Here is a 23,548-nt window from a genome sequence, read left to right as displayed (position 1 = left end):
GATCTCATCCCAGCCTTGGCCCACTCCTAAATTTCTAGATCCAAACGCGCCGCCTTTCTCTGTTTGTTGACCAGGCTTTTTCATATTCTCTCAACCACCTTTTCAGATATTTCGTCTGTGACCAGCACTTCATCGCTTCGCATACAACCCGAGGAGACACGATCGCATTTTTCCCCCGACGGTAATCGATAACGAGGCGCCATGTCACTCTTCGGACAGTCCACCAACACTGGTGGCAGTTCACTGTTTGGAGGAGCCAACACGGGTGGCACAACAGGCGGGCTGTTTGGACAGTCTACAACACAGAATCAGCAGAGCGGAGCAACAGGCGGTGGTCTGTTTGGTCAAAATGCCCAGAACCAACAACAACAACAACAGAGCGGAACAACGGGAGGAGGCTTGTTTGGGGGACTGGGCGCAAACAAACCAGCTACCACGGGTACTGGCCTCTTCGGACAGCCGCAACAACAGCAGCAGACCGGTAACACAGGCGGTGGTCTCTTCGGTCAGTCAACGACACAGCCGGCCAGCACAACCACCGGCGCTGGAACTGGCACTGGACTGTTTGGACAACAACCTGCGCAGACTCAGCAAAGTGGAACTACAGGCGGTCTGTTTGGCGCTCAGCAGCAGCAACAGAAGCCGTCGCTGTTTGGATCTTCCCTAGCGCAACCTGCGGCAGCTGCGAAACCCTCATTGTTCGGTCAACCGCAGCAGCAGCAGCCGCAACCCCAGCAGAACACGCCTTCGATGCTTGGTGCAAGCACCCTCGGCGGAAGCACCCTGGGGGGTAGTCTTTTTGCCAGCCAGGCCCCCAATGGACAATCGTTATCACAGCCAGCGGGTGCCTATTTCGACAGTCTCTTTGCCAAAAGCCAGAAAGCTGATGGTAAAGCCAACATGGAGGACCTCCCGAGTCTCGAGCTTGGTTTGGGCGATTTACGGCATCGATTGAAGAAGCTCCAATCAAAGCCTAGCGACAAACCTCTTGGTGGAAAAGCTCACTATCTTCTTGCAGCCTCTGGTGTTGATCCTGGTGTTGCTGCTAAGGACCTTGGCCTCCTTGATGTCCAGGCTGGTCGCACTGAGCGAACTACCCATGGATACGCCCCGAGCGAACTCGACGTTGAAACATACCTCTCGAACCTCCAGACCAAGACGACTCTCAGCATGATTGCCGATGGGATCGATCGATCGGTTCGCGACTTTGATAACTTCCTCGAAGACAATGTTACGATGGAATGGGAGGCCCAACGAAAGCGCATTTACCAGCACTTTGGAATCTCGCCTCGTGAGGATGTTGCTACCTCTGGTCGTGAATCTCAGAGCGCTTTCGGTCGATCTCGGCGCAAGAGCCAGGCCCCAGCGGCAAAGAGTGGCAGAGCCAGCGTTCTTGGCAGGTCGACACTCCAGAAATCTGTCATCGGAACCCCTAGCCGAATTGGAGCGCATACAACTGACTTCTCAGATGTCGACCGCTCTTCTGAGTCTGGTGGCCTGGATGGTCGTATTTCCTCTGACGATAGAGTGCTTCGCGAGAGGCAAGGACGTCTCTCTGAGAAAATCCGCAACCTCAATACAGCTCGTCTTCTTAAGCGACCTTATCCCATCCTCTCTGAGCTCGCGGCTGTTGAGAAAAAGTCACACGAACCCCATGCGCCACACCTTGTTGAGGCGTACCTTGCAGTCATGGAGATTGTAGGCGAGAACCCTGATGCCGAGACGACACTTAACAATGCCACGGCCAGGGAGCGCGAATTTGCAGATATGTATCTCAACGACAACCCCAACTCAGCCAAGGCTGTTGAGATGCGAAAGCGTATCCTCAGTGGCGCAAACGTCTTCCTTGAGAAGCAGTTCTTACGCGAAGTTGAGTCGCTTATTGCTAAGCATCCTCACGAGGCGAAGCTTGGAGGTCTCCCCGATATTGTCAGCAAGGTCAAGGCGTACATCCGACTACGGTCCGCACGAAAGGATCTGGTTCCTGACAATACTGAGCTTCAGCAGGTTCAGGGCGAATATGTCTGGGCTATTGTGTTTTATCTGCTCCGCTCAGGACATGTGAGCGAAGCGGCTAAGTATGTTAACGACAACACCAATCAGTTCCGAGGCATTGATAGAACCTTTGCAACGTACTTAAACAACTACGCTGCCAGTGAGGATCGCCGTATTACAAACAGGAAGCTTCTGGATCGTTGCACAAACGAGTACATTCAGCGCTCGCGCAACGCCCCTGAAAACTCGATTGACCCTTTCCGCATGGCTTGTTATAAGGTTATTGGACGTATCGAACTCGGTAACCGCAACCTGGAAGGACTTAACACAGATATCAATGATTGGATTTGGCTTCAGTTCAACTTGGCGAGAGAGGGCGATAAGACGATCGAGATGGCTGGCGAGTCATATGGCCTGGCTGAGTTGCAGTCTAGCATCCGAGAAATCGGTCTGAAGCACTTCCCCAAGGCCAACTCGGAGGACAGCAACGGCAGCTTTGGCATGTTCTTCTACCTGCAGATTCTCTCAGGTATGTTTGAGGATGCCATCGCCTACCTGTATCCCTTCTCGTACGTCGATGCTGTGCATTTTGGACTCGCGCTCGAGTTCTACGGTCTGCTCCGACCAAGCGACGCTATGTCACCATCCAACGACCTGCGAAGCTACAGCACCAAGAACCTACCACAGATCAACTTTGGTCGCATGATCGGGTACTACACTCGTGACTTTAGAGCCGCAGACGTCGTGTCTGCTGTGGACTACCTGACCCTCATCTGCTTGAACCAAGATCTTGGCGGTGAAGCTGGCCAGCGACACGGCAGCCTCTGCCACGAGGCTCTCCGAGAGCTGGTTCTCGAGACACGCGAGTTCAGCAAGCTGATTGGTGATATCCGACCAGATGGTCGACGAATTCGTGGCATCATCGAGGAACGCGGTCCTCTCATTGGACTTGATGCCGAGGACGACTTTGTCAACACTGTCACGCTTCAGGCCGCTAGTTTTGCGGATGAGAACGGCCGTACCACAGATTCTGTGTTGCTGTACCATCTGGCTGGTGAATATGATACCGTCGTTGCCATTGTCAGTCGTGCATTGAGCGAGGCTGTGTCTCTCGAGATTGGTGAGGACCCTATGCGTCTCATGCCTGTCAAACCCCGGGCTGGTGAGCAAGAGGCGGACGCCGGCAGCAGTCTCAGCCTGGCAGCCATTGATGATCCTGTCGAGTTGGCCAAGACCATGATGAGCATGTACGAGCGAGACGCCATGTTCTACAGGAGGATCCAGGACCAGAACAAGGTCGCTTGCCGGGTGCTGCTGGAAATGAGCAGCATCAAGGGCTTGGTGGAATCCGGACAGTGGGCTCAGTGCCTCGACGTAAGTTGACAAAATTCTCGTGTAATGGATTTTGCTAACAAATTTGAACAGAGAATCCGAGGCCTCGAAATCCTCCCTCTGGATGCTGCAGGCGATGGCAGCACCATTCGAGCATATGCCTCGAAGTTTTCTGGCCTCTCACAGCCCGTTTCTATCAACGTGCCTAACCTATTGATGTGGACCATTATTTGCTGCGTTCGCCAGCGAGAGCAACTCACAAGCGGCCAGTTCAGCGGCAATGAAGGCACACGACGATTGATGGTGGATCAGCTGAAGCAGATGACGCTGGATTTGACGACGTATACCAGTCAGTTGCGATACAGATTCCCACCTCATCTGCACGAGGCTCTTGCAAGAGCATCGGCGGAGTAGATGTTGAACTTGGGAATACCACGGATTGGGTTTGTTGAATACGGGAAATTGGTTGTATGGCTATAGTAGGATGCCTAATGAGCTTGAAGACGAGACATACACAAAAGGGCAAGGCACGGGCTAGTAGAGATTTTGTGGGATAGGATGGTATTGATGTAAGAGACTTGGAGAGAGGATAATCTCGTTTCGTTGGCGGTTTGATAGTAATTGTACCATCACAATATCGATGCATATTTTTGTCAGGATGCAAGATCCATAGAATGGTGATGTGAAATAAGAAGGTCCCTTGACAATAAGTCCAAGTCTCATGAATGTTTTTTTTTATTACTTATACACTCGAAACTCAGTATCACAGGGTAGGCAACAGAGATGAGGTCGAGATTGTCGCGGAATTGTTAAGGAGACATGAAATATTTACAAACATAGGTAACTTGAAAATCTTGGACTAACTACACTTACATCATAATAAAAACAACCAACGTCTCCTTTGGAAATGCATGCATGTCAGTGCACTTTTTCTCGCGGTCATACTCGGCCTTATTATTCCCAGATCGTATCTTGTTGGGGGGAGTTTTCGTTAAATCACCGAGTCACCTGATTCGACGGTGGCTTGTGGTCTGTGCGTTCATGGTTCACCACTCGAATCCAATTTTGTGAGGGTCCATGACTCGTTCTCAACCTGGAGCTGGCGGGCTTTATGAGTCAACAGTCCCCCCTCAGAAGCTGTGCCTGTCTCTTTCCAGTTACAATTGTTTCCACGGACCCGGTCGATCGTTAATCGATTGATTCGCTTTGCTCGTGCTGTGCAACCGACGATTCGTTCTAGGCCCTGGCCTGGTTCTCGACCTTTTCCTTTTTTTCCCTCTCTCTCGCTACAGAGAGGTATCGAGTAGGGGAAGTGACCCCACAGGTGCGAAGGGATTGGATATCTTCATCTTCATTACCGGGCTATTCCCCCCTAAGACTCCCCTTGCTGGGCCGTGTCGTGTCGTACATTGCATTGCATTGCTTCGTCCTGACTCGTTGAGTCGAGCGAGCGAGTGAGTGAAGCAGACAGGAGCGATAAGACGCGAGACGAGGCAGAGCCCTTCTTGCCAGGCCGGAAGAGGTTTCGCTCTTGAGTACCTAGGTTGTCTGAAAGGCAAGGAACCTCGTTGAGTTAAGGTTGGCTCGCTCGTCGATTGAGTGGATACACAACAACTCATCCTCGTTCGTCTACCCCCACACTCTCAGACACAAACCTCCGTTCCGTCTCAGTCAGCCTCTTTTCCCTCTCGCCTCGGTCTTGTTCCGCCTCAACTGCCGAGGACAAACCCACTCCGAGACGGGGGCTTCTTCCCGCTTCCGCTCCGATGGCCTCCGGTCCCGATACCCCAGGCACCGTTCAGAGTCCCGCTGGCTTCGGCCCTGGCCCGGACGATGATTCGGCTTCTCTCAAACGCGATGCCGACGCGGTCAACCCAAGTTCACCCGCTGGTGGTGATGATGGCGCAAAAAGGAGGAAGAAGGCTGGCCCTGGGAGTCGAGGTGTCGCCAATTTGACACCTGAGCAACTCGCTAAGAAGAGAGCGAACGGTGAGTTCAGTCTTTTCTTTCCTTTCTGATGATATGACATATCAACCACCATATCACGGTTCAGTCACTCAGGCTGCTGACGAATAATGGTCGTCTTTGTTCCTGTTGATCTTTTCATGTCTATCCCCTTCCTGTCTTGAGACTCACCCCACTGGTCTCATCGTATGTGATAAGATACATGTAACACCACTAACACCTCTTACAGACCGTGAGGCTCAACGGGCGATTCGTGAGCGGACCAAGAATCAAATCGAGGATCTTCAGCGCCAAATCCAAGAACTCACCAACCAGCAACCCTATCAAGAACTGCAGAGTGTTCTTCGTGCCAAAGAAGCCGTTGAACAAGAGAATGCCGACATCAAGCGTCGTTTAGCTGGCATAGTTGCCATGCTCCAGCCCATTATTGGTCAAGGCAAGCATCTCGTTTCTTTTCTCCCTGTATTCAGGATTAACACAGCGTTTAGCTGGCATTGAACAAGCATACGTATCACCAGCTCAGACGTACGCGCCCCCCGTACAGCATCCTGTTACTCTGGCCGTCCACAACAATCACCACAACAATGCAAACGCTGCTTCAACACCCGGCAGCGTTGCGTCTCCTCCAAGCCATGACCCTGGACCAAGTCAAGGTCACTGGCATCACCAGGGACACCATGCGCCTCCTCAACATCACCACTCTCCTCACCCACCCACCGGGCCACCAAATACTGCCGAAGCACAAGCTGCCAGCCAATTGACTCAACAGCGCCGAAATCTCCAACATGGGCTCGATATGGGCCCTGAACGTCTTGGGCTCGAATTCCTACTCGAACCATCTCAGCGGGTGAACCGGATACAGAATGGCGTCAACGGCGCCCAAGACACGCCACAGTTCCGCCATATGCCTATGAAGCACGACTGGACAGGCGTCAATCAAGAGCGTGCGTTGCATAGTCGATCGGCAAGCTGGGGCTCTCAAGGAAAGCCAGGCCAGCCTTCACAGGAGCAACAGCAAGGCCAGCATCAACCTCCACCACATCACACACTGTCGGCTGCACATACACCCGAAAGCTCACACAGCCCTGGCTATAGCCCTGCCATGAGTGCTGCTGGTGGACCTGTACCTCGGAGTGAACCCAGCATAACCGATCCTGCAGCCCCTATCAAGAATTGCCCACCGACCTGTCCCCTTGACTCTTTACTACTCGACTTCCTCAGCGAGCGTCGTCAGCGTGCTGCGGATGGACTGCCTGCTCAAGATGTTGTTGGCCCTCGTTATCCCTCTGTCTCATCACTTCTCAACCCTGCCAACAGTGCATACAGTCACCCTCTCTCCAAGGTGTTCACCGATATCCTCGCCACTTTCCCTGATATTTCGACTCTCCCTGAGCGTGTAGCCGTGCTCTACATAATGTTTCTTGTAATGCGCTGGCAAATAGAGCCTACCCAGGAGAACTACGACCGGCTCCCCAAATGGATGGCGCCATGTCCTTCTCAACTCACCATCCCACATGCTGCTTGGCTTGACCACATTCCCTTCCCTAAGATGCGAGATTATCTGGTTCGCGATCACAACCCCCTTCTTCACCCCTTTGATAATTTCTTTGTACCATTTACCACAACTCTCTCGTTGTCTTGGCCATACGAGGAGACCGACACGTTACTTCAGGACCCAGACAGTGATGAGCTCATGATCAATCCCGTCTTTGAGCGCCACCTACGGAACCTGGATAATTGGAAGTTGGGTGATGCTTTTGCCAAGGCGTTTCCTAAGCTAGTAGGAACATTCAACCTCAGCCAATCTACTTCGCCACGACCAACTTCGTCTAGCAGCCGATGACACAGGTGCCAGAAAAGTACCGTATCAAAGTAACTACTCTGTACAATAATGTTTTTCTCACGGTTGGCGTCTTGTGTGTTCGTTCCTCCAAGTCTTGGAGTTTGGCTTTGCGTTGTCTTTGTCCAAGGGAAAACAGGATGTCGTATTGTGATGGCAAATCTGGACCATGGCAGTTGCCACCCAGAGTATACGGTATTTATCACGCTTACCGGAGTTGTTTGTTTTCAGAGCCACCAAAATACGTATACTTGTATGCTCGGACGCGGTTAAAGGATATAATCACTACCTAGGCTTAGGTAAATATTGCAAGGTAACTTAGATGGTAGTCAACAGAAGCTAAGGTTGCCCCAAAGGGATTTATCCTAAAGTTTCCAAAAGCTGGCCTAAATCTAGTCTGAATTCATAAAATCTTATCCTAAGGATCCTAAATCCTATTCTAATCGTATGGCTACACCGGGCATCCAGCACCCACTCCCTTCCTTGTTACACCTCACTCTCATACACACGAAACACTACCGCTTGCCTTCAGCAAAGTAACCCAGAATGCAGCGTTGGGCTTTCTTCGCAACCCTAGTGGGCTGCTGCCAATCCTCATTCTGGTTCTCAACCGGCTCACAAAAATTATCAAGACCATTGCAAACGTCCCGAGTTTGTTTACAGTCGACTATAGCTCGGTGGTTGTGCCCACACAAGTCGCTTCGTGGGAACATCACGGGGTATACGATCTCAAGGCGTAAGGGGAACAACCCCTTGGGCATGTTGGCGCGGAAAAGAGGGATGAGGGGGAAACAATTCCTATCGTTGGGTAAGATATTGTGGTATCCCCCCTTGGCCAAAAAGTCTCTGAGGATCTGAAGGTCGGCACATGATACATGCCAGGCCAGAAATATTGTCTCTGGTGTGATGCCGATTTCTTGCAATCTCTTTGCGACTTGGTGCACGTCCAGCAGTGCGATTTCGCGGCTTCGACCATACACCTTTTTCTTCCACAGATGGCTAATTATCTCGACCTTCTCTCCTTGTGTACGCCGGGAAGGAACAGCCGACTTCGTTTCTTCGGTATGAGCTATGAGAGTATTCAACAGTGTTTTGCCGGAAACTCGGTCAATAATGGCTGTTTCGTACAACTCATGTGTGATCGGGTCGAATTCGTTATCGATAATGACAACATTTTGGCCGAGTCCTTCCCGAACTGGCTGCCGAACTCGCCGCTCGTAATCCTTGGTGCAAGTCCAGGTCTCTGATATTGCTGTGTAAAATGTCTTGGTCAGGTCACTGAGACTAGCCGTCGGGTCGATCTTCGGAGAGTCGAATCGTTTGATCAACTGTCTGACCCTCATATCTGAGTGGCAGCTCGCACACCGACTGTCAAGCGACATGGTCGGGAGCCTTCTACCCCGACTGCGCCTTATCAATGCTGTATCGAAATCAATTATTGCGCCTTCAGGGCAGGCTTCAACAATAAAATGCGTTGTCTCAAGGGCCGGTCCGGCGCACTTGTACCCTCTGGCATTCAAGGAAACGAGGTGATCTTTATGTGACTCTATTTAGTGGGTGATTAGTTCTTCAAAATCCACTGAAGGAATAACAAGTGCGTCACATACCAAACCAGACTCTGTTCTGCTCCAGGATATTGATCTCCTCGTCGGCACCGACTAATATCTGGTCTTCGTCTTCATCCGCCTGGTTGTCTTCGTCTTCGTCTTCATCTGCGTCTTCCTGGGGCTCAGGGACAGTGTTGCCGAGTGAGGCATCTGCCAAGAGAAGTGAGTGGTTGTTTGCCATTATGGAACCCAGAATTGGAATGTCGCGGAAAGGCGGCTGTGTTGCATCTTTGTAGACCAATTCAAGCTCTCCCGAAATGTGTTCCTGCTTGATATGCATTTTCCAATGCTTGACCAGAGAAGGCTTGTCAAGAACCTTGCCGATGACTGTAAGGCGGCAATTCTCTACCGGACACTCGTATAATTGTTGATCGCTGCGATGTTGAGGATCCTTCGCATGCTCCAGGGCGTCCTCAATGGAGTTGAATCCATCGTAACAACTGTTTCTTGGGCAGACATACTCTGTGTGGCGCTTCTCGTGTCCGTCCTTGCTGGAAAGAAACTGAAACTTCTTTCCACAAAAACTGCAGCTGTACGGTAAGGGAGGATTGACGTGAACGCGTTGATAATGATCTTTGGCGGATCTCTCTCGTGTGAATGTTTGCGTACAGTCTCGACACTTGAACCGCTCGTGTTTCTCGTGAATATCTTTGACGTGCTGCTTAACTCCGTCTGGAGTAGCAAAATCTGCTTCACATTCATCCTCTTCCTTGTAGGGGCAAGGGATACGCACCCCTTGGTGCGTTGCCTTTACGTGTTTCGCCAAATTGTGTGACTGTGTATACTTTTTGGGGCAATCGGGGCATTTGTAAGTTTTGCCTTCTTCTCCCTTGTGCTTCTTGGCTATGTGATCATTCAAAGACCGCTTCTGCTTGAAGTCTTTGGCCTTGCACCCCTCGTTTTCTTTGTATGGGCACGGGTAGACAATATTCTCATGGGCGGCCCTGACGTGTGCATTCATCCCATTCCATTGAGAAAATGATTTCCCGCATCCGTATGGGCATCGATGTGTTTTGTTCTTATGAACGGTATTGACGTGCTGTTTCAAGCCTGACTTTCTTCCATAAGGCTTGCTACACTCAGGACACTTGAAAGGCTAGAATTATCAGTCAGTTTTATTCTGAACCCAGCCTTGAGCTATTTACCTTGACCACAGGCATTGTGGAAGACTAAACAGGCTTGCTGTCGGTCGATTTAAGTAAAGGTGAGTGGTGAAATTGTGATGAATGGATGGAAAGAATGCCGGGAGGAGGAGGGCGAGGAGGAAAAGATAGGATGAGAATTTCTAGCATGGGAATCTATAGGAAGAAGTCTGTAGTCGATAAGTAAGCAGCTGGCAACAGCTGGCAATATTAACTTGGCTCCTTTTGCTCATTGAATGTGAAATCCTTTGTGGCATTTTATGTAGCTGTACCTTTGGTGCTTGTGACTATTACCTCTTGGAGGGTTAAGAAACATAGCGGATGCCAAAATAAATTTAGCAAAGAGTCTTCTAATCCTAGACTAAATTGCCTAATTCTTTTCATCACTTAGGATAATTTAGGATAAAAGTCCTAAAGTTTTCTTGTCCTCCACCTGCCACCCTTCCTTATGCAACGTATGTTCCTGTTTGGTTCCGTTCTTGGTTCAGAAGGCACAGCATCAGATAGTGACAGGTCAAGTTATCTACAAGACCTACCAAGTTACAACAGAGCTACAATAAAGGAATTGCAAACAAGACTGACCGGTGAGTCAGAGCTAAAGTGAACTTCCCTGTCGTTTGGGCTTCAGTTATCTTACGGTGATGTTAATATAGTAAGCATGACCAATATTGGCATTTTGCGAGGTTTGACCATGCACAAGCGAGCTGTTGAATAGAGCTGAATGGCTATCTTGAACACTTCATGTTGCAAACTAGTGAGCTTGGCTTGTCTGATCAAACAGAGAAACCTTAGACAATGCCTTCACACAAAGTCACGTGGTCAATCCATGTATCACTTCAACAAGCCATCGATTCTCACGACGCTTTGAAGCTGAGATAGGTTATCTGAGCAACGGAAGGATCTCACAGAAATAGAATTTCCCAGTCCTGAGAATCTGCTATGGGGGGTTCGTCCTTGTCGAAGAGTAATTTGAACACGGGTCAACCATCAGCTTGCCAAGTGTCACTCAGCCGCCACGTCTTCTCTCGCCTTCATTTCAGCATTTCTTCCAGATATATCGGGTATTTGAGAAAATGGGCCGAAGTTAACCGCTTTTCCCATTACCAGTCCATGTTGGGTGCCATATTGTGAGCAGTCATTCTCTATCATGGGCTATTTTGATGGTTGTGGCGTTGCTAACAGACATGGGAGTTGACACATCGGGCTTGGACGAAAGAAGAAAATACAGTGGATGACGTTTCAACGAAACAAATTATGGAATGATGGTTCCTAATCCCTGGCGCCTCGCCCAGTTCTCTTCGTAAATATATCACCAAAGCTTCAGTCTCAGGGCTATGTGACTAACGAAGTGCCTTTACCGCGCCTTGATCCCGTTGCAAAGCCCACGATCTAAATTAAGTATCGCCACTAGCTCTATTCACATGCGCTTTTGCTTGGTGAGTTTCTTTGATACTCTCATAATTAGTTGTTTGGGTTGACTTGTTAGTTGCGTAGCCCCTGGTAAGGGGCGAGAAGACTGTGAGCGACCAGGCACTTCGATGCTCTCATATTTGCCCATAAGGAATGGGCCCCCGTGTTACCTCCAAGACTGTAAACTGAACTAATTGCCCACTTTTACCTATACTGACGGATACTGCTGGACAGTAACGTCTCTCCTAGGACATCTGTGATATCCATATCCATTCATTACTCCTGTTATTTCATTCCATTTGTTTTCACTTACAATATATTCTTCCGTCCTCTTCGGATCAAACCCATACTTGCTTTTGTATTTCACCACCGCTCAATCCATTCTCTTACCTGTACCCTGATAATGCCTCCTTTTGCGGATTCTCTTGACAAGGACGAGTACGTACCCATGGCCGGGAATCCGCCCTCGGAATCGTTGGCAAGCGACCAAGAGGCAGCGTCTCTCTACCATGAGGACATTATTCCCGAATCGACTAGGGATGATCTCCTCTCCGTCATTCCTGGTAGCAGCTTCCCTGCGGATGCGTTCTGCAAAACAGCTGAGACTATCTTCATAGACCCTTCCCATGAGTCTATTGTTCCAAGAGACCTTATTACGTCATACTTCGAAGCAGAGTGTGATATTTCCAAACTGGAGATATTGGAAGACATCATGAATTACTTCCAAGATCCAGCACCTGGGAAAAGACGGGAAACTTTCATCGTTTCACCATTCAACGACAGGATCAACTTCCTCGTGAGATATAGTGCCCATTCTCATGAGCGGAGCTTGACGATCCTCGGAACATCCGACGTGATAAGAAACGTGCCGGCATGGCTGGTACAACTCATTGATACCATATTCTGTATCATGCGTCTTCGGGTGTCCAGCTTCGAGCCTAAGGTGTTCAGCTGGTTCTTGGAACAGCAACGCCTTGGGCTCACGCTGATTGCTCAACTGGGGCGATTTGTCCACCTCGGCACAGACCCATCAGATATTCAATCTATCTCGATGTTTCCCGCAATAGAAGACATTCGCAACGACGGTTTCTGGGATTTTGCGGGTGCGGGGTCCAGGAGCCAGCTTCACGGTGGCGCCTTGGCTTTGTGGGCTGCTCCGAGTCCATGGGGGAGGGCTATTTAGCAGACGAGGAGGGTCAAGGGGCCCAGGCTCAGCCTCGTTCCCGCGCTCGTTCTCGCTCGCCACCTTTCCTTCGTCGGAGCAGCCGCCTCAAGCGGAGAAGGGTTGATTATTCTGAAGGGTCCGATATCGACATAGACTTGCGAGCCAAGAGCAGCAGTTATGAAGATAAGGACGGCCTTTACAGCGATATTGAGCAGGAATCTGACCAGAGTTACGGGGCACAATCTGATACTGCCGAATTCTCTTCACAAGAAGACAGCGTTCCGGATGCCTATGCGAAGGCACCTGTGAAGGCCAAGGCCACACCCGTCATACCCACGTTTACCGAAGCCGACCTGATTTTCCCATTGACTCAGCCTGACGACTTGAAACTAGCGGCCCTCTTTGCCGCTTCAATCCAGGTAACACAACTGCAAACGTTGGTGTACTACAGCTGTAAGGAAGCCAGTTATTGCTTGGCAACCGCTGCGATTGACTGGGTCTCGGTCTCCATAGTGGCAGAAGGGCTCGCTCCCAGCGACCTCAAGGGTCTATATGCTCCTGAAGTCTGCAGCCAGTTGTATGAGTCTGATGAACATGCTGAGTTCAGGCGCAAGGCTCTGCTGGGACCAAACTGGGAGAGGCTCAGAGGTATATCCTCTTTCGAAGGCATGCAACCACAGGAAGGGGACCCTTTTGGCCTTAATGATGTAGGTTCAGGTACCTGTGGCAGATGCCGAGCTTTCATACACAGACTCGCCGAACACGAACCGTCGTGTGTTGGGCGCTGCCTCGCGTGCGTCAACTCCAAAAGTCCCTGCGTGCGCCCGGTTGGAAAGAAGACTTGCGTCACTTGTCCTACACCCAGAAAATGCAAAGACCCATCGCACGAATACAGAGCAAAGCCAAAGGGGTCGGAGCAATGTTATATGTGCCTGCAGTTTGTGGAAAACATCTATTCTCACGTCCGAGAGTGTCGTGGTCGGTGCCAGAACTGCATTGCAAGAAAGGTACCTTGCACGCGAGGAAATTTTGCAGGAAACCACAAATGCAAAGGCTGCAACACCGGAGATCATGATTGTGGTAACTTTTCGCACGACAAGAGAGGGACTTGCAAGAAATGTAAGGCTCCAGTGCGCGACATGAGAACTCACAGGCCAAATTGTCAGGGCAAATGCGGTGTTTGTTCTGAGGCAGGGATTCCCTGCGTTCGGCCTCGGCTGTCCAGGACTTGCGAAGAGTGCAGTCGTCTCGGAAAGGGGCCTTGCAAAGACTTCACCCACCCGAAACCGCAAAAGACGTGCCCGATGTGTTGGTGCGATTACACTCATCAGCAGCACAAACGCCAGTGCCGCAAGAGATGCACAGAGTGCGTTGCAGATGACATACCCTGCAAGCGTGAAAAGGGAAAACGGTGCTGCAATAACTGCCTAGCAAAGAAAACCACCTGCAAAGTTAAAGACAAACTAGCATGTATGGTTCCGTGCCGTTTCTGTGGGAGAGAATACATCAAAAGCATGATTAAAGGCCACGAAAAGCGTTGCCCTGGTAAGTGCAGCAACTGCAAGGACGCCAGGGACGATGAAGGTCATGAGATTGTCTGTTTCCACCCTCCCTCTACTTCAAGAAAGCCATGCAAAAGATGTGTGGAGATGGGAGATGATCTAGATCGTGGCTGCGATGGCGGCTGGAGACGATCTAGGCATCGGGGGTGCAAGACTGGGGATGAGGCCGACGAGGAGGATGACGAGACCAGTGAGCATGCAGAGACAGACGACGACAGCGAGAGTTGCGATTGAGAGGAATGTTTCATGATATTTGTGGATCGTGGAAGGGGGCTTATCTTGTCTCTTTGTGAGATTGGAAAAGGATTAGGCATAAGGTGTCTTTTCATTGGGTTCATATCACTTTTCTTATGTCTTTTCCTTTGTGTCGTGTCTTTTTTCCTTCATGCCTAGTCAAGTTATTGTAGAGTTTAGATTTCCTTAGATATTCCACCAAGACTTTCGTTTCCTCACAACAAATCTCATCTGCACCTTTGTTATGCATCTTCAGCAGAGCTCCTTTATCCTGCGTCGAATTTCACGCCTCATCACCCCAGTCCCGTATTCCAAAAGAAAACTTCCTTAGTAAAGGCCCCTCCCCGACAAAAAGACTGGGCATTCTTTCCCTGGGCATCCTCTGGAACATCAGCGCCTTGACGGGCGAATCAACGTGAATAGTCCCAACAGCTGAACAACGTAGTTGATGGCCCGATTTCAGTGAAAAGAGCTTTATTGTCCCATTGTCCTGTGCCGCAGCAACGACGTTCAGCTCCGGACTGGCATCCCAACCAATGTGAAAATGAGCCTCGTTGCGGTGCCCGTTAAAATACAGTAGTGGCTTTGTTCCACGTGGGTCACTTGTAAGATGGCGTACGTCGTAGAGAGCCATCGAGCTCTTCAATCCCGATGCCAGCACTTGATGTGGGTTTACACTCTTGATGTGGGAGATGGAGCTTGCATGATTTGCAAACGACCATTGCGGTTCAGGGGCGCGAAGATCTGTTATCCAAAGTCTGGGTTGCCTCCCGCCAGTGAACACAACGTTGTGGTTCCCCTCTTGGAAATCTTGCGCAAACGTTTCTTGTGGGAGTTGTATACCGTTTTGAGCGGCTCTTGGAGCCACCACCGAGACGCTCCCTTCGGAATGCATTCTAAGGAGGCCTCTGTTAGAGCTAGCAACACAAATAAGGTCCGAAGATGAAGGTGCTGGCGTGCTATTGTGAACCATCCATTCACCACGTCCCTCATTAGGGACAGCGACTCTCTGGTAGAGAATTGCTGTTTGCAAGTCAGCAGGGTTCAATACATGGCCAAGCAGAAAGAATAGTTACATTCGCCAAGCAGCCATTGCGGGCGATCGGTGTCCCTATGGTTTGACAGTCGTGGTGAAAAGAAGTATATTCCGCAGGTGTTGTCAGGTTCGCGTGAAGTCAAGAGTATTGTATGTGAAGGCTGATGATACTTGATTGATGACATCTGTGGACATCGTACCGCCTCTGTACGGAATGATAGGGTTCTGCCAGAAGAACTGGGTGCTTCTCGTGAGAAATGAATTCTGCACTATGTCAGTAGATTAAAGTATCTTCCAGCCTCGAGGACAAACTCGTCATTCTCATCTGTAGGGATATAGCTTCCCACCAAAGTCTCCTCATCCAAAGCTGGAAGGCAAGTCAGATATCATGCTGAAGTCATGCGTTGCAGCGCTGCGGCCCGAGGACTTACTGGCATAGGAAGCCCCTAGACCGGTCTTCTCATCGTCCCCGGAGACATAAAAGCACGGCATATTTGCACGTCGCTCTCTTGCAAAGCTTGGTGCAAAAGGGACGTTGCCTTTGGCCACTGAGCCTCTTGCCCACGCTGCAGCACCAAGGTCTTCATCCTCTACTCTACTGCGGCCTCTCTCGGTGACATAGGGAAGTCCAATCTCCCTCGTTAGAAGTGCGGACGTGACTGTATGTCCAGCAACGAAATGGCGCTTGATGTGTCTCTTTATTTGGTCCGCTTGGTGCTCAGCGAGTTTTTGAGCCTCGTGCTCAACTTTGCGCCTTTTCACGGCATCCGACGACCAGGCAGCTGACGAGGGCGCCGTATGCGTCCTTTCGATCTTGAAATACTTTTTTTTCTCATTATCTGCCAGAAATGCAAGTAAGTACAAAGTTCAGTGTTTGCCAGAATTCCGTACCATAGTAATAGCCAGGGATTTCGCGGTTCATGATCGTCCTTATGGCACTCGATAGCTTCCACAACGGCTTTGGACGGGAAAGGCGGAGTAATGCAGTTGTCAGAATTTGTGAAGCGGCAAATGTGAGCTGTTGAGATATGGAGGGGGCTTCAGGTTGCAACTGATGTCACACTGAGTGGATGGTGCTTAGGCGAGAGGCTGGAGGAGAGGCCAATCATGGATGGTGGGCTGACCAGTGAAAGGCCATGCTGCAGTTGAGGAAGATGAACACAACTATAAGTTGAGGAATTAATGGTAACCACTAAATCAGCAAAACTACCGAATTGAGGACAATAGCAACCATCAAATAGGCGCAGAGAAAGCAAAACCAGATGGACACAGATTTGAGACAAGGATCACTCAGGTTTTAGAGGACGAATTATTTATTTTACTTGTATTATTAGGTGTCTAGTAGACGTTCTCTAGGGGTATGAAAGTTTCCTCAACCACTCCAGGAGTCTTAATACTCGGGTGCGAGTAATACAGTTCAAATTTGGACAGAGCGAAAGTGAAAAGTCCGGGCGATGGTGGTCCGGGTATATACCATCTAGTTTACTGAGACTTCTCGTGCTGGGTCGAGACACGCTGAAGAGAGACAACTGTGATGGAGTTAGTGAACTGAAGGTCAACGTCAAGGCAATGGCTAGGAACTTACCGAAATCCTCAAGGGATCGCTGCTTCTGGTTCTGCTTAGGGGACTTGCCGTGCATCAGGTTGTCAAATCCAGTGCTGCCCTGCATGAAGTAGTAGAGACCACCCATGACACAGAAGACACCGAAAGAGAAAATCCAGATACGGACGACGGCGACGATGCTGGTCTGACCACCAACGAACCAACCGAAGATACAGAAGAGGGTGGCAAGGATATCGACGATCAGAATGGCACCAGACAGCTGCCAAGAGGGGATGGAAGACCAGAAGGGGCCGTTGGCACGGGTGATGAAGATGAGCCAGTTCTCAGTGAGAGAGATCTCAAGGAAGAGAACCTCGTCGATCTTACCGAAGTTCTGGACGATACCACCATCCTCAGAGTTGGCGTACATGGTAGTAAGAGCAATCCAGGTACCAACAGCCAGGACAACACCGAGAAGGACGGACATACCCCAGAGCTTAGGGAGGTTCCACTTGACGGGTGTCTGGGAGAAGGGAGCGTTGTCGTAAGCAATGGCAAGAGTAGCAATATCGGCGAAGATAGCAATGAAAACGACAAGCTCAATGTTCAAGCTCTTGTTGAGGATGGCGATCCAGAGACCAAGGAAGATCTCCATGTGGAGAGACAGCGCAATACGGTAAACAACGTAGGCGTACATACTAAAAACGATCAGCAGAGACTCTTGGACATAAGGAATAACACAATACCGACCGATGGAAAATTTGGCGTGCTAGAGGGCTGTTAGCATGGGTCTTATCATAAAAGGGGTGGCCTTTGTGTCGTGGTAGAGGTCATCGCGAAAAAAGAGGAGCGAAAGAGCCTCAAACAACGACACAGGGCAGCAGAATGGAAACTTACAAGTTTTCAAAGCATCAATGATAGCACCAAGACCGGGAGCAAGGAAAACAATGTCGGAAGCAGAGCGGGCAGCATCGGAAGCACCCTCAACAGCAATACCGGTATCAGCCTTCTTCAGAGAGGGAGCATCGTTGACACCATCACCAGTCATGGCAACAAGGTAACCACGCTGCTGGAGGATCTCGACAACGTTGTACTTGTGTTGGGGGAAAACCTCAGCGAAACCATCGGCAGCCTCGACGAAATCATAGACCTCAGAACCAGGCATGTCACCACCACCGCCAAGGCCAAGACGCTCAGCGTTGTAAACGTTGGTACCGAGACCGAGCTGACGAGAAGTCTCACGAGCAATACCGACGGCATCACCAGTAAGCATCTTGATTGAGAGACCGAGGCGCTTGGCCTCGTTGATGGTGCGGGCAGTATCGTGACGGGGAGGGTCAGAGCAAGGCATAATTCCGAGAATCTCCCAAGCACCCTCACCTCGCTTGCGAGCAACACCGAGAGATCGGAAACCACGGGTAGCGAATTCGGCAACAGTGTTCTTGTATGCAGCATCAATTTCCTCAGGGATAGGGTGGTCCTCTTCGACAGTCTTGAGGACAAAGAGAGGGGCTCCCTTGACACAGATGATGCGCTCGCCCTGAGGAGACTCAACAACAGCCTGAACCTTCTTGGAGACGGGATCAAAGGGATGGAAGTCAAGAACCTTGTACTTGGACAGAACGCTCTTGGCACGGGGGTAGTACTTGAGAGCCTTGAGGAAAGCCTTGTCAATAGCGTCAATACCCTTCTTCTTGCGGGAAGCGGCCAAACAAGCAGTAAGCATGAGATCATCGGGCTCAACGCCAGCAACACAGAAGGGCTCAGCGAGAGAGAGCTTGTTCTTGGTCAGGGTACCAGTCTTGTCAGAGCAGAGAATCTCGACACCGGCCAGAGACTCAATGGCGGACAGCTTCTGGACAATGGCCTGCTTCTTGGCGAGGTAGGCAGCTCCGACAGCCATGGTGGTTGTAACAACAGCAGGAAGACCGACAGGCACACCGACGATGGTGATGGCCAAGGTGAAACGTAAGATGTCAACCTGTTTCAGTTAGTAAAAAATAGTTTAAAAGGGATCCAGTGAAGAACTAGGCCGCTTTTGCCTCGACCCTGTGTTATTTGGGAGGTCGACGGTGAGCAAATGGCCCTTGGGCTTGAACCCAAGGGATTGCATCGTGAAGTGCTAAGCGGCCTGTTCAAGCGCCATGTATAAAGACTTACAATTCCATTTGATCGATAAAAGGAAGACACCCATACAACAAGCAGTGTGGCGACGACAAGAACGAGAAGAATTGTTCCTTGTGGGGAATTAGCATACTTCTCCGAAGGGTACTATTTGACTTACCAATGCCGTTGAGAACCTCTGTAAAGTGACCAGTTCCTCCAGCGGACTGGGAGACAAGGGCAGCAGCTCGACCGACGAAGGTGTTGTCACCAGTGGCGGTAACGATGACGAAAGCCTCACCTCGCTTGACAGCGGAGGAAGCATAGCAGTTATCACCAGCGTGCTTGTCGACAGCGAGAGACTCGCCAGTAATGGCAGACTGATCAACCTGGACGAAGCAGCCCTCGGTAACGAAACGACCATCAGCAGGGATGATGGTTCCCTCTTCAACCTGGAGAATATCACCGGGCACGACCTCGGGGGCCTCAACTTCCTTGAGAGTACCGTCACGGAGGACGACAGCCTTGAGAGCAAGTGTTTTCCTGTTAAACAGTCAGATTCTGGTGCTCTACGATAAGCATTCGGCGTATTGCTTCTCGAGGCTCTTGTGAGGCTCGAGAAGCAGGGCCAGGAAAGAGCTGGTCTAGAGATTCATACGATCTCCGGGCTTGGGAAGGGTAACAAACTTTAGTTCTTCAACGATCGAGCCTCTATAATCGTGTGTTAGTTACGTTCTAAAGGAACCCTTGGAATAGGAACTAGATTGCAAAACTTACGCCTGGAACTCTTGAATGAAACCGACACAGGCGTTGAGCAGGAGCAGCGCGCAGATGACGCCAAAGTCAATCCAATCCTCCAAACCAGCAGCGAGAACAGCAGCAGCTTCCTACAAGTCGTTAGCAAAAGAAATCGTGAATTTTGGTTGAGAAATGTTGGAGTTATGGCCAATTTTCGTTGGTGGAACTAGGTATTTCCTAACTAGGAAATACCGCGCAGTGACCACCACACTAAGCTCAGCTAGACACAACACCATCGCTAGTGTCGCGACCGGCTTCACCGAACAACTCTCAGGAAAAACGACGTAGAACGTGCTACGAGTGTCGAATTTTGCTCAAAGTTGGTTCAAAGTGCGCAGGGGAATCAGGCGAGTGCAATTGAGGACGAAAAGTGGAGAAACCTGGAGGAAAAGCAGGTAGAGAGCGGGAAACGATAGAAAGACTGGGAAAAGACGGGAAATGCTCAGGGTACGGTTTACGAACCATCACGAACTGAATTGGGCCGACAAAGAACATCAGGAACTTGAGAATCATGTTCTCACGCTCTTCTTTCATCTGGTTGAGACCCCATTTGCGTCGTCGGTTGAGGACTTCGGCCTCGGTCAAACCGACTCGGGAGTCGGTTTGGAGCTGATCTTCAGGAACAACACGGCCACCTCCGGGCTGAGTCTCTTCTTCATCGTCGAAGGCGTGGCCATCTTCGGACTCGAGATCCTCGATCAGGGCGTCCATGTCCTCGTCGGGCTCCTCATCTTCGGCGACAGGAGCCTTGGGGGCGTGGGTGGGGGGAGCAGCTTGTCCTCGCTTCTCGTCGAAGCCGCCAGTCTCGATGTTGGTGTCCAGCGCAGGAGCGCCGGCCGCCTTCTCTTCAGCCATCGTTGGAGATGATGGGAAAAGAGAATGTCGATTCTTAGGTTGTGTAGAGTGCGGCTGTAGGTTGGCAGCAGATATAGTGAAATAATAGGTTGATGCCGCTTCTGTTGTTGTGAGAGAAACAGAGGAACAAGGTAGAGTGGAGAGGAAAAGGGGAAGAAAGTGTCTAAGCACCGCACGAAGTTAGGGTCGCTTATGAATGAAGCATTCGTGGGTGAAGAGGAGAGGAAAAAAAGAGAAAGTTTGAGTCGGGCGAGAGCTTCTTTTTGAATTGCGAAGTGAGATGCGTGAGAAAGCTTGGGCTAGGTTCTTTCCCGGCGAGCTTGCCGGCCCACGCTCGTGCATGCTCTGCATGGCCCCTGCCCACAGACTTTCGGCCCTGATCAAAATGATGGAGACCCGGTCTTGAAGTGGGTACCACACCTCAATGCCTGCATATTTCTCCAAGACTGATTGTCTCTCACTTGATGCATGTCGCCATCTTACTCGCTGCTCACAGACTTTCTGTGGCCCCCCCATCACAAGTAGACAAGACAGAAAAGAAGAACACAGATGACCGGGGTCTCATCAAACGGGTCCTACGGCGACGCAGGGCTCCACAGCACAAAAGAATTCTATGGGTCTCTTCCTCTTCCCAAGCCGGGACGGGTGGATTAGGATGGAGCCCCATCAGTCAGTTCCCACGAGTCTCGCGCAGGTTCCTGGCATGGTCTCTCGCGAATCCCAATATGCCCCAGGTTATGTGCTCCATGCCGTCTCCAGGTACGACCGGAAGCTCTTCGAGGTACGAGCTAGCAACAAGGAGCCTCTCTTTCCTCTACTGTACGAATTGATCCGACCTCTCACGGCCCTGCCGACCCAGTCCAATCCATCCATTTCAATTGGATTGACCATTCACTCATCAATTGCTCTACTTCTGCCGCCATTATGCAGACCATAATCAGACTCTAGTCCATTGCCATTGCCATTCTTCCATATTCGCTCAGCTTTTTCCCTTCCTTTTGCTTCCGTTGCCGTTAAAGCCCGCACGAGTCGGGATTAGCGAACGACATCTTAGTAGCTACGTAGAGACACAATCACATCCATGGTCACGGAGGAAAGAAACTTCATCACACCCTCTTGCGGTTTAGCTACACCCTCACTTACCCTAGCCTTCTCGTGTCATTGGCCTGGGGAAAGTAAAGTGCGATGTGCTTGCTTTGAATTCGTACTCTAAAGCTTGATGATGTAGTGCTATGCAAATTTCTTTTAAAATAATTATGCGCGTATTAACTGTAAGTTTTATTCCGTGCTGAAGCGCATTAAACATTCATTCAACAGAAAGTATGAGATGATAGCAAGAAAGTCAATCAGATCAGGTAGCTATAACAACCACCAGACAACAACATTTGAGATCAACAAACCCCCATCTCAGTCAATCTCATTCTAATGCAGTAAACAGCGCAGTAGCATCAACATCCACCTGGAAACTAGAGACAGACTGTGTTAGCCAGCACGCCAGTGTAGGAGCTGCCCTTGCCGTACCCGGTAGCGTTGGCTGGCTCACTTTTCCTTACTGCTCTCTTGCTAGGAGCTGGGTTCTCTCACCTCTAACCAGAATGTTTTTCCCTGGAGCTATGCCTGCAACTTTTTTTTGTTTTCTACAGGGCGTGTCAATTGAGCTAATCAAGCCCGTGCTAGGGTGTAACTCTATGAAACGTCGGTCGCTGCAGCTTGCAGACTTACACGGCCCATTTTATGATTCCCCATTTAAATCGCCCTTACCCTTATCCACTCAAGGCAGCCTCTGGTCCTCGGCCCAGCCAGGTTCTGCCTTCTATGCAGGTGCAGAGCACAGTGTGTGGCGGCGCCCAGCGTGGGGAATGGAAACAAGACGGTAATCTCAGCAGTGGGTGCAAAGGAGAAAGCACAGCAAACGCAGTGGGAAAAAAAGAGATTGAGAGGGACTAAAGACCAGTTCACATTTCATATGCAGCAAGACTAGACTCAGATTGAGACTCATGCTATCAGATTGCCCTGCCGATAAAGCACAAGGGGGAGGGAGAGTGCTCAGCGTAAACAAGAGACAAAACAAAACTCAATTGAGAGCACGTATCTGATAAGCGATAGCTATTGGACGTCTCATATGTCTAACTGCCCGTGGCTGATAGCTGATTGATGGCTTACAATGGATGACTGACTGAATGAGCGTGACAATGACAACGACAATGACGACCCCAATATGATGGCACTAACAATCAGTCATTCACCATCCATGTCACAATGAGAGTGATTCGCCTCGATCTTGACAAAGCGATGAGTTGTGAAGAGGTTCAATACAAACAAATCAAAACAATAGCCTGCCCGCCTGCCTGTCTGGGTTGGGTTTATTTTACATGGGTTGGGGGAATGTCCGCGGGATTGTACACGCTGTGATAGCGCGCAAGTATAGTTTTACCGATTTAGCTTTACGAAAAACAAGACACTCACAAAACCCACAGCTGAGCAAGTAATCTTACTTTCGTATCCAAGCTTGCTTATCGCCCTGTTTGTATCTGCCTACGTACCTACTGTAATACTCTCCGAACTATCACCAAAGCATCTCCACGGCCATACAACTCCCATGGACTTTTGGCTCGAGATACAGTAAGACACTGTGCATCTTCCGGATCCCGTTGGCTTCCATCCTTCGAGAGCTCCGTTGTACATGTGGGATGGCTTAAAGCCCGGTCCTCGATTGTATCGACGTATTGCCTCACTAATGCTAGATTTTGCCTCAAGATAGCATCAAGCCATGTACAACTGTAAATGTCTGCCTGCCAGCGTCTGGACCTACTGAATACAAAGCCCTCTGGTGTTCTGTAGCGCGCTCTCCATACTGGGGCCCCGGTACCTCTCCTGTATGTCATTGCTGGCCGAGCTTGTACCTGGCGTCAAGCTCCCCGTTTCCGCTGAGGGATTTTCCTCCATGGGAGGACCCCCCTC

General features: G+C 50.2%; 7 protein-coding genes across 7 annotated transcripts; 4 read left to right on the top strand and 3 right to left on the bottom strand.

Moving 5' to 3' along the window:
- Nucleotides 1-201: 201 nt before the first annotated feature.
- Nucleotides 202-3,741, top strand: FPRO_00491 (uncharacterized protein; the record flags this gene model as incomplete). The annotated part of the gene is made up of 2 exons (XM_031225332.1): nt 202-3,369; nt 3,421-3,741. 2 exons carry the CDS (start codon nt 202-204, stop codon nt 3,739-3,741), a joined length of 3,489 nt encoding a protein of 1,162 aa, XP_031075979.1.
- A 1,352-nt stretch (nt 3,742-5,093) lies between these two features.
- On the top strand, nt 5,094-7,135 carry FPRO_00492 (uncharacterized protein; the record flags this gene model as incomplete). The annotated part of the gene is made up of 3 exons (XM_031225331.1): nt 5,094-5,316; nt 5,522-5,722; nt 5,781-7,135. The coding sequence occupies 3 exons, from the start codon at nt 5,094-5,096 to the stop codon at nt 7,133-7,135; spliced, it is 1,779 nt and encodes a 592-aa protein (XP_031075978.1).
- A 512-nt stretch (nt 7,136-7,647) lies between these two features.
- FPRO_00493 (uncharacterized protein) lies at nt 7,648-9,899 on the bottom strand (the record flags this gene model as incomplete). Its single annotated transcript, XM_031225330.1, has 3 exons — nt 7,648-8,678; nt 8,740-9,835; nt 9,885-9,899. 3 exons carry the CDS (start codon nt 9,897-9,899, stop codon nt 7,648-7,650), a joined length of 2,142 nt encoding a protein of 713 aa, XP_031075977.1.
- A 1,795-nt stretch (nt 9,900-11,694) lies between these two features.
- FPRO_00494 (uncharacterized protein) lies at nt 11,695-14,252 on the top strand (the record flags this gene model as incomplete). Its single annotated transcript, XM_031225329.1, has 3 exons — nt 11,695-12,394; nt 12,592-13,163; nt 13,992-14,252. 3 exons carry the CDS (start codon nt 11,695-11,697, stop codon nt 14,250-14,252), a joined length of 1,533 nt encoding a protein of 510 aa, XP_031075976.1.
- A 283-nt stretch (nt 14,253-14,535) lies between these two features.
- Nucleotides 14,536-16,210, bottom strand: FPRO_00495 (uncharacterized protein; the record flags this gene model as incomplete). Its single annotated transcript, XM_031225327.1, has 5 exons — nt 14,536-15,275; nt 15,329-15,552; nt 15,601-15,655; nt 15,720-16,127; nt 16,180-16,210. The coding sequence occupies 5 exons, from the start codon at nt 16,208-16,210 to the stop codon at nt 14,536-14,538; spliced, it is 1,458 nt and encodes a 485-aa protein (XP_031075975.1).
- A 560-nt stretch (nt 16,211-16,770) lies between these two features.
- On the bottom strand, nt 16,771-20,587 carry FPRO_00496 (putative H+-transporting ATPase; the record flags this gene model as incomplete). The annotated part of the gene is made up of 9 exons (XM_031225326.1): nt 16,771-16,817; nt 16,874-17,529; nt 17,582-17,600; nt 17,729-18,812; nt 18,992-19,068; nt 19,116-19,477; nt 19,622-19,645; nt 19,712-19,821; nt 20,195-20,587. 9 exons carry the CDS (start codon nt 20,585-20,587, stop codon nt 16,771-16,773), a joined length of 2,772 nt encoding a protein of 923 aa, XP_031075974.1.
- Nucleotides 20,588-22,182: 1,595 nt separating this feature from the next.
- Nucleotides 22,183-22,464, top strand: FPRO_00497 (uncharacterized protein; the record flags this gene model as incomplete). Its single annotated transcript, XM_031225325.1, has 1 exon — nt 22,183-22,464. The coding sequence occupies one exon, from the start codon at nt 22,183-22,185 to the stop codon at nt 22,462-22,464; it is 282 nt and encodes a 93-aa protein (XP_031075973.1).
- Nucleotides 22,465-23,548: the final 1,084 nt, after the last annotated feature.

The sequence above is a fragment of the Fusarium proliferatum genome (genome assembly GCF_900067095.1).
Source record: "Fusarium proliferatum ET1 genome assembly, contig: FPRO_scaffold001, whole genome shotgun sequence".
Lineage (NCBI taxonomy): Eukaryota > Fungi > Ascomycota > Sordariomycetes > Hypocreales > Nectriaceae > Fusarium > Fusarium proliferatum.
The sequence above is the reverse complement of the archived record's forward strand: the minus strand, read 5'-3'. Positions and strand labels throughout refer to the sequence as shown.